At 40.7% G+C, this 12,201-nt stretch overlaps 1 protein-coding gene across 1 annotated transcript in view; it reads left to right on the forward strand.

Moving 5' to 3' along the window:
- The window catches only part of Colgalt2 (collagen beta(1-O)galactosyltransferase 2), a 103,035-nt gene that overhangs the window by 82,186 nt on the left and 8,648 nt on the right, over positions 1-12,201 (forward strand). The window contains exons 7-9 of the mRNA XM_042674435.1: positions 2,109-2,185; positions 6,632-6,738; positions 11,942-12,074. Of these exons, the coding sequence (XP_042530369.1) occupies positions 2,109-2,185; positions 6,632-6,738; positions 11,942-12,074 (317 nt within the window). The remainder of the gene's footprint in view (positions 1-2,108; positions 2,186-6,631; positions 6,739-11,941; positions 12,075-12,201) is intronic.

Here is a 12,201-nt window from a genome sequence, read left to right on the forward strand (position 1 = left end):
CCTTCATTACTGGATAGGGAAGGGAAGCCAGTAAAATGTGTGTGTGTGTGTGTGTGTGTGTGTGTGTGTGTGTGTGTTTCAAGAAATGAAGGGCCTTTAATTACAAATGCTTATTATAAGAAACCACAGTCTGCTGGGAGTGGTGGTACATATCTGTAATCCCAGCACTCAGGAGGCGGAGGTAGGAAAGTGTCAAAGAGCAAGAGTGAGCGAGGGAGCGAGAAAGAGAGAGAGAAAGAGAGAGGGAGGGAAGGACAGATGATGGGAAGGAGGAAAGGAGGGAGGGAAGGAAGGAAGGAAATATAAAAAGGAAGAAAAGAAAGCTGTCCCACCCCAGAATTTCACATCAGTTGGCATGAGTGAAACTGGCCATGGTCTCTCTCTAGTACCTTAGTGAAGGGGCCACTGTACTGATCACGCCTTTCATACTGCGTCTCAGTTAGGTTGGGATCCCCAAACCTCCATGCTAGGATGCCTCTGTAGCTTACTTCTTTCTGCTGAGAGCCTACAGTCCTGGCATCTTTCCTGGACAACTTGCTCTCTATGTGTGCCAGCATCCCAGGCAGCTTCTAATGTGTGGCTTCTCCATAAGAGCAGATGCTGCTATGATCATTGCTGTGGGCCAGGAAAGCTTGGAAGGTGGGTCTGTAGAGTTGAGCAGCATTAGTTTGAACATTCTTCAGAAAGTCTCTTGGCTAGACTGGGCATGGTGACTCCTGCCTGTAATCTCAGCTATTTGAGTGAGGGACGTAAGGAGGATGGATGCCCAAGGCTAGCCCCAAGCTAAGTTAGTATGAGAATGTATCTAAAAAGAAAAAAAAAGAAAGACTAGAAGCAAAAAGACTGAAGCATGGCCTAAGTGGTAGACTGGTTGCATAGTAAACATGAGGCCTAGAGTTCAGTTTCAAGTACTGCCTTAAAAAAGCATCTCACATGGTTATAACTAGCTTCATGTGCCTGAAATAGAAGCAAATAGAAACTGGTAACAGTTGCAGTGATTATCATTGTCAATACTATTAGCAACCTAATGATACTATGATCAACTCTCATTTTCCTTCATATTAAAGTACATTATATATATATATATATATACAGACACATATGTATGATATGTGTGTGTATATATGTTATTAAAAAAACCCACTAAAAGCCGGGCACTGGTGGCTCACGCCTGTAATCCTAGCTACTCAGGAGGCTGAGATCTGAGGATCGCGGTTCAAAGCCAGCCCAGGCAGGAAAGACCCTGAGACTCCTATCTCCAATAAACCACCAGAAAACCAGAAGTGGCGCTGTAGCTCAAGTGGTAGAGCGCTCGCCTTGAGCTGAAGAGCTGAGGGACAGCGCCCAGGCCCAGAGTTCAAGCCCCACGACCGACAAAAAAAAAAAAAAAAAAACCACTAAACTTAAAAAATAGCATAAGGAACCCTATTAAAAATTATTTTAAAGGAGGGAAGAGAAGAGAAGGTCAAGAGAGAATAAGAGAATAAGAATAACAGTGAATTTGATCAAAAACTACATGATATGCATATATGCAAAAATCACAATGAAACTCCTTTGTACAATCAGTTTATGCTAATAATATTTTAGGTAAATTTCCACATTAGCCCTCTCAGGAAAATTATATCAGTACTTTGAGTTCCTACAAGACCACAGAAATTTCAAGGTCTTTCAACCTTATTCACTACATTATTTCCAATCATTGAAGTCTATAGTACATAAATTTTTTGGTCGAAGTGGGGTAAGAATGTTGAAGGCTGTAACAGTGACCAATGTGCACTGTATTCATAAACTGCTGTGTTAAATACCAAAAAAGAGGTGAAAGCACTTTTAAGAGGATCAAATCGATAAAATTTCTCATCACAATATCTCTCCACTTGGAATCCTCCATGGCCAGGGTATGGAACAAGAATTGCAGTGAACAAATGCTCCCAACAGCCAGGGCTCCAGCTACCAGGGTTCCAGCATAGCCACATAGTCCTGAAGACCTGCCTAACAGCAATCCTCTGCCCTGTAAGGCCCGGGTTGGGTTCCAGCCCTGAAGATCAGGCATGTGACTGGAACTCTGAGTTCACTAACAAAGCCTTCTGTGTGCCTCTTGTGTCTTCCAGTTGACCGTCCTCCAATGGAACCTTCCCAATTTGTGTCACTTGTCCCTAAATATCCAGACAAGATGGGATTTGATGAGGTAGGAAAGTGTGTGTGTGTGTGTGTGTGTGTGTGTGTGTGTGTGTGTGTGTGTGTAGCACATGCTTGTACATGTGAGCCCTGTAATTGTTGTATTGTGAAAAGTCTGTATTGAAGTACCATCCCAAGCATCTGATTGAGAACCAGCACCAAAGACATGGCCGCTGGAAAGGCTCTGGGATCTTGCGAAAAGTGCTTATTTGTTGTTTTGCCTCTATTCTATCTTTGATGAAGGAAGGTCCTGGAAACAGGTGTTAATCATTGCATCAGGACAAAAGGCGCTATTTCCTAGGGAAAGTGAATGTGCCCTGCTTTATCAAACTCTGTGTTGAGGTTCAAGGATAAGGGAAAGAAGATGTATGTTCTTTTTTTTTTTTTTTGGAGGACATTGGCTTTTTTTTCTGCCAGTGTAGAGTGAGCTGCTTTTTTTTCTTTCTGCTGTACTTCCATTAAAAAAGAAAAAAGTTGGAAGAGGACAAAGGGAGAGATTTTTTTTAAAAATATGTTTGAAAATTCTGCTTTCTACAGACAAGAGCTTGGTAATAGCTTTACTAAGGACCAAATTAACTCTGCAGTTTTCATTGTATTAAGAATGAAGCACAGCCTGAAATGCAGCTCACTAATAAAGCACTTGCCAGGACCCTGGTGTCAAACCCCAGACACACAAAGACAAAGAGAGAAAAAGGAAAGAAAGGAAGGAGGGAAGGAGGGAAGGAGGGAGGGATGGAGGGAAACAAAGGAAAACCAGTGAAACAAACATTGAAGAAGCGTTGTACACCAGAGCCTGCAGAGCCACGACTACAACTCACATCACTGACTCCTTCCTTGTGGTCTGGAGGTGTCCAGAAGTCTGCACACAGAGACACAACTCTCTCTGGACCTTGGGTAGGCAACAGTCCAGTATCATTGGTGCTCATTGCCACTGCTTAATGGAAGGAAAGCAGTAACTATAATACACATGGACTTGCACAAAATATAGCCATGAGAAGATGCTGATGGAACTCACACTAATGGCTCTCTTTTCCTGCAGCTTTCCAGTTCTCTAAACCAAAGGACCCATGTGTCCCATATATATCCAGAGAGAGAGAGAGAGAGAGAGAGAGAGAGAGAGAGAGAGAGAGAGTGTTAATAAAATGAGACAAAAACCAGGACCTTTTAGCCCTGGTCCTCTTTGGACGGGAGATGGTATAAGGCCTGAGTCACTTCCAGAGTCCTCCTGGAAAAAGCCAACTTTAGAAGACAACAGGTCCGGAGACTCTGCTTTGCTCAGTCCTTTTCTGGCACAGACATGAGACGGTGGAAAAGGGCTTTCAGAGGCCCTTTCAGTCTGCCCAGCCCTGTGACCTCGTTGGAGGTGTCTGGGCTGCTTTGGCTCTGCAGTTCCTTCCTCTGTTTACTGTTCACTGGGTATGAGCGAGCTGTGCTGTCTGTGTTTTTCCTTCGTGGCTACCGATTTTATTGCCCTTGTCTTAGCGGAACTGTTATTTACTAAAAGCCTCCCGGAATGGAGGTCTCTGGTTTGAGGGGACCTTGGGGATTCGTTTTGCTCATGTTTTACTTTGTTTGGTTTCTGTTATCCTGGAGTGACCCCAGGTGGCTCTGTGCTTAAGCATTCTACATCTGTAAGGCGGTGGAGGGAGGGGGAGGGGGTGGTGGTGGTGGTGGTGGTAGTGGTGGTGGTGGTGGTGGTATGGAATAGGCCTGTGACAAGAGGATTCTAAACAGGGAGAAAAATGGGACATAAAAGAGGAACTCATTACACTATAAAGGCCCAAGAAATAGGCAAATAGAGTCACCACAGATTTTAAAAAAAATTATTTAGTTAAGCTGGGCACTGGTGGCTCACGCTTTTAATCTTAGCTACTCAGAAGGCTGAGATCTGGTGATCAAGATTTAAAGCCAGTCCCAGTAGGAAAGTTGGTGAGACTCTTACCTCCCATTAACCACCAGAAAACTGAAAATGGAGCTGTGGTTCAAAGTAGCAGAGTGCCAGCCTTGAGCAAACAGAGTCCAGGGTCAGCTTCCAGGCCCTCAGTTCAAGCCCATGACAGACAAAAATTACTATTATTATTATATATCATTATTATTATAGTTAAGTAAACAAAAGAGGCAATGAAATCCTGATATACTTAACCTGATTTCCCATCTATCAGAAAGATCATCTCCAAAGACACCTTCCACCTATCAGTTTCTTCTCTGAGAGATTTAGAAATAAACAGAAGTGAGAAGGTTTCACAGGGGGATTGAAATTTTAGTTCACATAGCTCTTGAACCTACTAAAACACGTATTTCTTATGACACTCAAAGAGACCTTTGAACCAAAGTTTAATGCAGAATAGCCTGAACTCCAGACTGGCAATAAGACGAAGTTTCTTCTGTATTCTGCTCATAGCATAAAGCAAAGTTTATTTATATACCACACACACAGTGTTGGATTTGAGAGATGAGTTTTACAGAAGAGAGAATGGAAGCAAGAAATTGTAAATGTCTTGTTCAAAGTCATCCATATGTTTAGTCAGGACCAAGTCAATGCCTGCTGACTTTTCCTGTAGGATTTTCCTTCTTCATACTCAGGCCATCAGCATTTCTTGCTGGCAGTTAATGTGTCCCAATCTTGAAGACTATGGTAGTCTTATGATCTTTGCATGTGCACCTGGCCCCCAAGGGAAAAATCTGAATTCATATTCTTCCTTACTTCATGGACCAGATAGTTGTTCCCTCTACAGCATTTCCCACAGAACTACAACTACACAATGCTGGAATTATGTCTTTCCATTTCTTTCTCCTTTACCAAAGAGTTATGCCCCAGAGCAAGGATCATTGTCCTTACCTCTTTCTCTTGTCTCTCTAAAGGAGTTGAAGAATTCTAACAAAGAAGCTTCTAAAGTTGAAAGCTCTTGGAAGCTCTGGAAATAAAAACACTTATTCTTTGAATGCCTTTACTTTTATCTGCTGGATGTAAATGATAAATTGATATGCAGTACTTAGGCAATGACCATTCTTATCTCAGATTCACAAATAATGAAACCAAGGCATAAGAACTAGTCCAAAGCAGACAACTTAAAAAGGGCAATAGTCAGGACTTAAAACGCAATTCGGGCCAGGTGTTAGTGACTCAGTTTGCCTGTAATCCTAACTAATCTAAAGGATCAAGATTCAAAGCCAGTCCAGGCAGAAAATCTGTAAAACTCCATCTCTAATCGCCAGTACAATATTGCACTGAAAGCATGGCAATGTATGAGCAAGCAAATCAAGCAAGAGCTCAAGGTCCTCACTAAATTCAAGCCCTGGTATCAACACAAAAAGCAAAACTAAATAAAAGTCAATTGGCTAGGCACTACAGTTCATGCTACTTATATTCTTAGCTACTTGGGAGACTGAGATCCAGAAGATCAAGATTCAGTGCCATGCCTAGCAGAAAAGTCTGTGAGACTCCATCCCCCAAAATAGAAAAATAACTTACAAAAAGCTAGAAGTGTTAGTGGACAAGCAAGCAAGCTGAGCAAGTAAACAGAGCAAATACAAAGCCCTGGTTTCAAACTGGGGGAAAAAGAAGCCCTTAACTTTTGATAATAAAATTAATCGCTTGAGCAGATTGCTGGTGGCATCTGCACTTAATCCTAGCTACTCAAGAGGCTGAGATCTGAGAAATGCAGCTCAAAGCCAAGCCAGGCAGGAAAGTCTATGAGACCCTTATCTCCAATTAACCACCAAAAAGCCAGAAGTGGATCTGTGGCTCAAAAAGGAGAATACTAGCATTAAGAAAATAATCTACAGGGCACTGGTGGCTCACACCTGTAATCCTAGCTACTCAGGAGGCTGAGACCTGATTGAGATTCAGAGCCAGCCCAGAAAGCCAGCAGGAAAGGGTGTGAGATGCTTCTCTCCAATAAACCAACAGAAAACTGGAAGTGGCGCTGTAGCTCAAGTGGTAGAGTACTTGCCTTGAGTTGATAGAGCTGAGGGACAGTGCACAGGCCCAGAGTTCAAGCCCCACAACCGACAAAATAATAATAATAATAAGAGATAATGCCTAAGTCTTGGGAGCACACATGCTCACACACACACACACACACACACACACACACACACAAACAAGCATTAGCCATTTGCAATTGTCTCCTTCCTCTTAGTGCTGTATGTTTAGTTCACCTTTAGCATCTTGATGAGTAACTTTTTGAACTTCGTTTTGCAAGAGTAGGGAGAACATCTTCTTCAGTAAGTATCAGAGTAACCAAGGTAAGGGTAGGTCCTTACAGATGCTGCTGTTTTGAAAATAGTTCAATTTGGATAAATCCCGTACTCACTCTCATCACAGTTTTTCCTGTCATTTCTCATCCTTAGCTGACCAATAACTTTGATCCTGACATGCACTAAACTTTTCAGACTTCCTAGAATAAGATGTGAGTGCCTTGTGTTTCTCTCTCTCCTTGGCTTCCTGCGTTAGATTTTCATGATCAACCTGAAACGCAGGAAGGACAGGCGGGACCGGATGCTGCGCACACTGTACGAGCAGGAGATCAAGGTCAAGATTGTGGAGGCGGTGGATGGGAAGTGAGTAAGGGTCCTCCTCCCCGGTAGATGTGGCTGGAGTGGGAGGTGCCTGGCAGATGGTGGGTCCTGGATGAGAATCCACATCCCTAGTCATTTCAGGACAGTCTCTAATTGTAGCCTTAAACTTAGCTCTACCCTGGAATAGGCCTGAGATAACTCCCTGTCCAGTGATCTTTGGTTCTCATTAAACTCAGAATGCCTGATGGACATGCTTGGCCTCTTCTTGCAACAGTTGTGGTGTTTCCATCCTCTGTGGTGTAAACAAAGGAATGTGTTATTGGATGAACAGAAGAAAGATATCAGGGTCTCAGTGTCCTCCTTACTGAGATCCCTGCCGTCTGCCAAGGTTGATCACACTGGTTGAGCATTTCCTAGTCATGGGGCTAGGGAAAAAAATCACTCATGGAACCTGATAGGATTCTTCGGGGTGGGAGGGGGGAGAGGAAAGGGGGTTTGCTGTCATTCTTATTTTGTCAATACTGACTTGCTTTGCCCTTGAATTTGGCACTCTGAACTATTTCAAGGAATGGATTCTTACAAAACATGCATTTCCATGTTATACCTTAGTTCAAAATAAGAGTGATTTTGTTGTTTTTTTTTTTAATGTTATTTATAAACTAATTTGTGTGGCAAGTCGCCACTGAAGTTCTTAAGACTGGAGAATGGTACCTGGGAACACAGTAAATCTGCAGGGATGGCTAAGTCACAGCTTCCTGAATCTCAGTTCTGACTCACTGAACCATGATTTCTGGGCTGGGCCCAGGAAATGCATCTAAGAAGGGATGGTAGGGGAAAAACAAAGGAGGAGGCAACAATGCTTGATAAGAAATGTACTCATTACCTTGCTCATGTGATTGTAACCCCTCTGTACAGTATTTTCACAATTAAAAATGTATTAAAAATGTTATGCCAAGGTCACAGGACCCCCCACAAGAAGACCATCGAGAGTCAGGCTCTACAGCTGTTTTATTTAACCGGGTTGCAGCTTGGGCCTCGTCCTACACTCCGACACAGCAGAGCCCAGGAGGAGAGCCCCGAGCTAAGGATTTGCAGGTCTTATATAGGCACACAATCAACCAGGTGTTTTGATTATCACCACATGTTGCTTTGCTAGACAGAAACAAGCAACACATGGTCACTGTCTCAAACTTTAACCTTTCAAAAATAACAAATAAATAAAAGAAGCTTCAGAGTGATTCTTAGGTAAAGGTACTACGTAAACTATGAATAGTATGAAGTTTTCTGCTTCATAATTTTGCTATACCTTTTTATGTATTTCAATTTTCTTTTTTTTAATTTTTTATTGTGAAATACTGTACAGAGGGGTTACAATTACATAGGCAAGATAATGAGTACATTTCTCACCAAGCATTGTTGCCTCCTCCTTTGTTTCCCCTTCCCATCCCTTCCTATCCTCCCCCTGTCCCCCCACCCAGTCTTCCTCCCCCTCCCACCAAAGTTGTAAAGTTTGTGTTTCCACATAACAACTTGTACATCTCATTGTTGCAATGGGTCCACCTGTATCCCTATTTAAACCATTTGTTTTTTCCCTTCCCCTCCACAAATTATACCAATCTCAAATACAGTGAAAGCAGGGGTTATACCATGGGGGAGGGACATAAAAAGCAATACAGAAATAATCTTATAAATGTGTTAGAAACAATCATCTGAAAGAAAAAAAACATTTGAATACATATCTTAGGGTTCATTTCCCTAACATCAACTTATCTGACATTTTCCGCTTGACTCAGACATATACTAGTTATTGCAAATAAAGGAAACCATGGGACCTAAGTTTCTTTGGGCCAGGCTTACTTCGATGACATTTTGTGGCTTTTAGTTTATAAGTTCTGCATTTATTTGGTCGAATTTATGCCTAAGTATTTTTTGATGCTATAGTCATGGATAAGATCCTTAATTTTATTTTCTCAGTGTTGATTGCTAAATGTATAGCAACAAAATGGAGTTTGAGTTTTATATATTAATTGTGCATCCTGCAATCTTGATGAATTGTTACCAGTTCTAATAGTGTGTTGAAGTTCCTTTGCTTTTCTGAAGGCAAGACATTATCCTTTGCAATTAGAGATAACATTACTTGTTCTTGTCTGATTCCTGATCTCAAGGAAAGCCATGTGCTTTCCTTACTAGTAAGTATGATATCAGTTTTGAGGGTTTTAGTAGTGGCTTTTATAGAGTTGAAGAAGTTCCCTTTTATTTCTATTTTGTTGAGTAGTTTTCATCATGAAAGGATACTGGATTTTGTTGAGTGTTTTTCCTGTACCTATTGAGTTAATTTTGGTCTTTTTGTCTATCAATGTAGTGTGTTACTTTAGTAGATCTTCATATGTCAAACCAAACTTGCAATCATGGAGTAAAATTCCTTTGGTCAGACTGTACATAGTCCCTTGTGTGTGTTGCTGGACCTATTTGCCTGTTATATCCTTGATTTTATATAAAAATAACACTGGTTTCATAGAACAGTCAGAATATGCTCCCTCCTGCTCTGTTGTTTGAAAGAGTTTGTTAAGGATTAGTATTAATTCTTTAAATATTTGCTAGTTCTCTAGTAAAGCCTTCTGGTCCTTTATTACTATCTCAACTTCTTTACTTGTTATACACATTCTGAATTTGTTTTTGTATCCTTGTATCAGTTTGTCCATCATCTTAATTATCTAACTTTGTTCGTAAAATAATCTTTTTTCTTCTGTAAGGTCAGTGGAGATGTCTTCTTTCATTTCTAAGTTTGGCAATTTCATCCTGTTCTCCTTTTTTATCAGTCTAGGTAAAAGATTTTCAATTTAGTTGATCTCAAATAACCATTTCTTTGTTTTTATTGATAGTCTTTATTGTTTTTCCTGTTCTCTAGAATAGGAGTAATTTTATTTGTAGTATATTTTGTTCTATTTCCTTCATTCTAATAGCTTTGACTTTAATTTGCTTTTACTAGTTTCTTGAGATGGTTTGTTAGATTATTCATTTGAGATAATCTTTTAATATGGCCATCTGTAGCTATAATTACACTTGTAGCTACTATAGTAGTTATGTGAACCATAAGTTTACTATTCTTGTTTTTATTTATTCAAATTATTTTCTGTATTCCTCTCTAATTTCTTTAACTCATTGAATACATAGGAGTGTATTATTTTACAGATTTTGAATGTCTCATCTTTTCTTTGTTATTGATTTTAAATTTTATTCTATTTTTCTTGGGAAATATTCTTTGTATAATTTTAATTGCTCAGTGGCTTGATTTATGGTCTTTATGTTCTAACATATGGTCTTCCTTAGAGAACGCGCCAAGTGCACTTAAAAGAATGCCTATTTTCCGATTGAATGGAGTGTTCTACAGATGTTAGGTTGTTAGGAGTAGTTGGTTTACAATGTTATTGAAATCTCCTGTTACCTTGTTGTTTTTCTCTCTAGTTGTCCTATTCATTACTAAAAGTAGGATATTAAACTCTCCCACTATTATGCTATCTTTTCGTCAGCCAGGACTTGAACCCAAGGCCTCATAGTTGCTCAGCTTGCTCGCAATTGGTGTTTTATTACTTGAGCCATGCCTCCAGACCAGATTTTTCTGGTTGATTGAAGATGAAGTCTCATGTACTTTTCTGTACAGGCTGGCTTCAAACAGCAATCCTCTGGATCCTAGCCTCCTAGATACACTATTATTCTTGAATTGTCTATGACTCCTTTAAATTCTGGTCACCTTTGCTTTATGTTTTTTGGGTTCTGTTGTTATGGGCATTATTAGCATTTTATCTTCCTAATGGATTTTTATCTTTTTTTCTGTCTGCAGTATACATTTGCTAAAGAGTTTTCTTTTGTCTGCTATTAATATAGCTCCTTTAGCTGTCTTGTGATTACAGTTTATGGAATATATCTTTCCCATCATTTTAGCTCCGTGTGTGAGTGTGCATGCCAGTACTAGGGCTTGAACTCAAGGCCTGGGCTCTGTCCTTGAGCTGTTGCTGTTTTACTCAAGACTAGCATTCCACCACTTGAGCCACAGCTCTATTTCCAGCTTTTTGGTGGTTAACTGGAGATAAGAATCTACAGGCTTTTCTGCCCAGGCTGGCTTCAAATCATGATCCTCAAATCGCAGCCTAGGATTACAGGTGTAAACCACTGTGCCTTGCTATGGTTTGATATTTTAATTTTGCCAAGCTTTGGCATTGATTGCACTGTTTAATCTATTCACATTCGCTACCTTTTCCCCAGATCCTAAAGGTCAGTCAGGTAAAAAGTTAGGGTCTTTTCAGGTCTTTCTGAAGAGGATCACATACCTAGACCTTCTAGATTTTCAGGAATATGGTTCTTTCCTTTGTTTTGACCAAACTCTCATTAGCTTTCACATTTAATGCTGCTCAGATAGCTGTAGTGTTAAACAGTGGCTACTAATATTCATTGGCATTAGAGAGGACTGTTTATAGTACTGTTTATAGACTCTGAACCCCAAGCAAATAAAGCCAGACACTGAGAATGGAGCTTCTCAGGGGCTTCCAATGAGCTTAAACAAGGACTGCTTCCTCAGGACTGGTGCTTTGGAGAATCCTCATCCACCTTGTTACTTCTGGTGGCTACAGCTGGTAGCAGCTGGGTTCAAGGCTTTAGCTGGGCTGGGGAGAAAGCTAAGCTTAGCACAAATGTGCACTGGGCTTAGAGATTGAGTAAGCCTTTCATTCATTTCTATAGTTCTGTATTGGGACAATGTTCACCAATGGCCTCAGTACTTTTAATACTCGAACATTCTGAAAATGGGTTTTATTGCTTTTATTTTTAAGATGTTTTAATTTTAAATCCAAAGAAAAAGCATACACACACACACACACACACACAAGCACAACTTCAGTTTCTCTTCTCATTTCTTCTTGTCTTCAGCCCTTCCAGCATTTACTGCTCCTCTGAACTACCTTCTCATCATTAGGACAGTACTCTTTCAAAGATTTCTAGAAATCCTTGGCACTTAGAACAGAATGCCTTCACTCTGACAGACGTGGCAAACTAAAAGACACCATCTTATCTTCACAAAGCCTATAACGCTACTATCATATGTTAGTCAGGAGGAACTCATAAAGAATAATGGGAGACAGAAAAGTCTTTGTAGATGTAGAGGTTCTGAGGACATGTGCAGACTCTCCCTCCCTTCTGTCATGAGGACACCTTGACGTGGAAAACTTCAGACATGCTCTCTGTCGCGCAGGGCACTCAACACAAGCCAGCTGAAGGCCTTGAACATTGAAATGCTGCCAGGCTATCGAGATCCCTACTCCTCCAGGCCTTTGACCAGGGGTGAAATTGGCTGCTTCCTTAGTCACTACTCTATCTGGAAAGAGGTAAAGCATGTTTTATTTAGAGGGAAGTTTTGTAATGAAGAGAGAGCGGAGTGGGACTTCGCAGATGAATGAAGACCAGATGCCCGTGACTGTTCTGAAAATAGCCTTGACAGTTTCTCCTACCTGT

This window comes from Dipodomys spectabilis, unplaced genomic scaffold (assembly GCF_019054845.1).
Source record: "Dipodomys spectabilis isolate Male_0828 unplaced genomic scaffold, ASM1905484v1 ptg000019l, whole genome shotgun sequence".
Lineage (NCBI taxonomy): Eukaryota > Metazoa > Chordata > Mammalia > Rodentia > Heteromyidae > Dipodomys > Dipodomys spectabilis.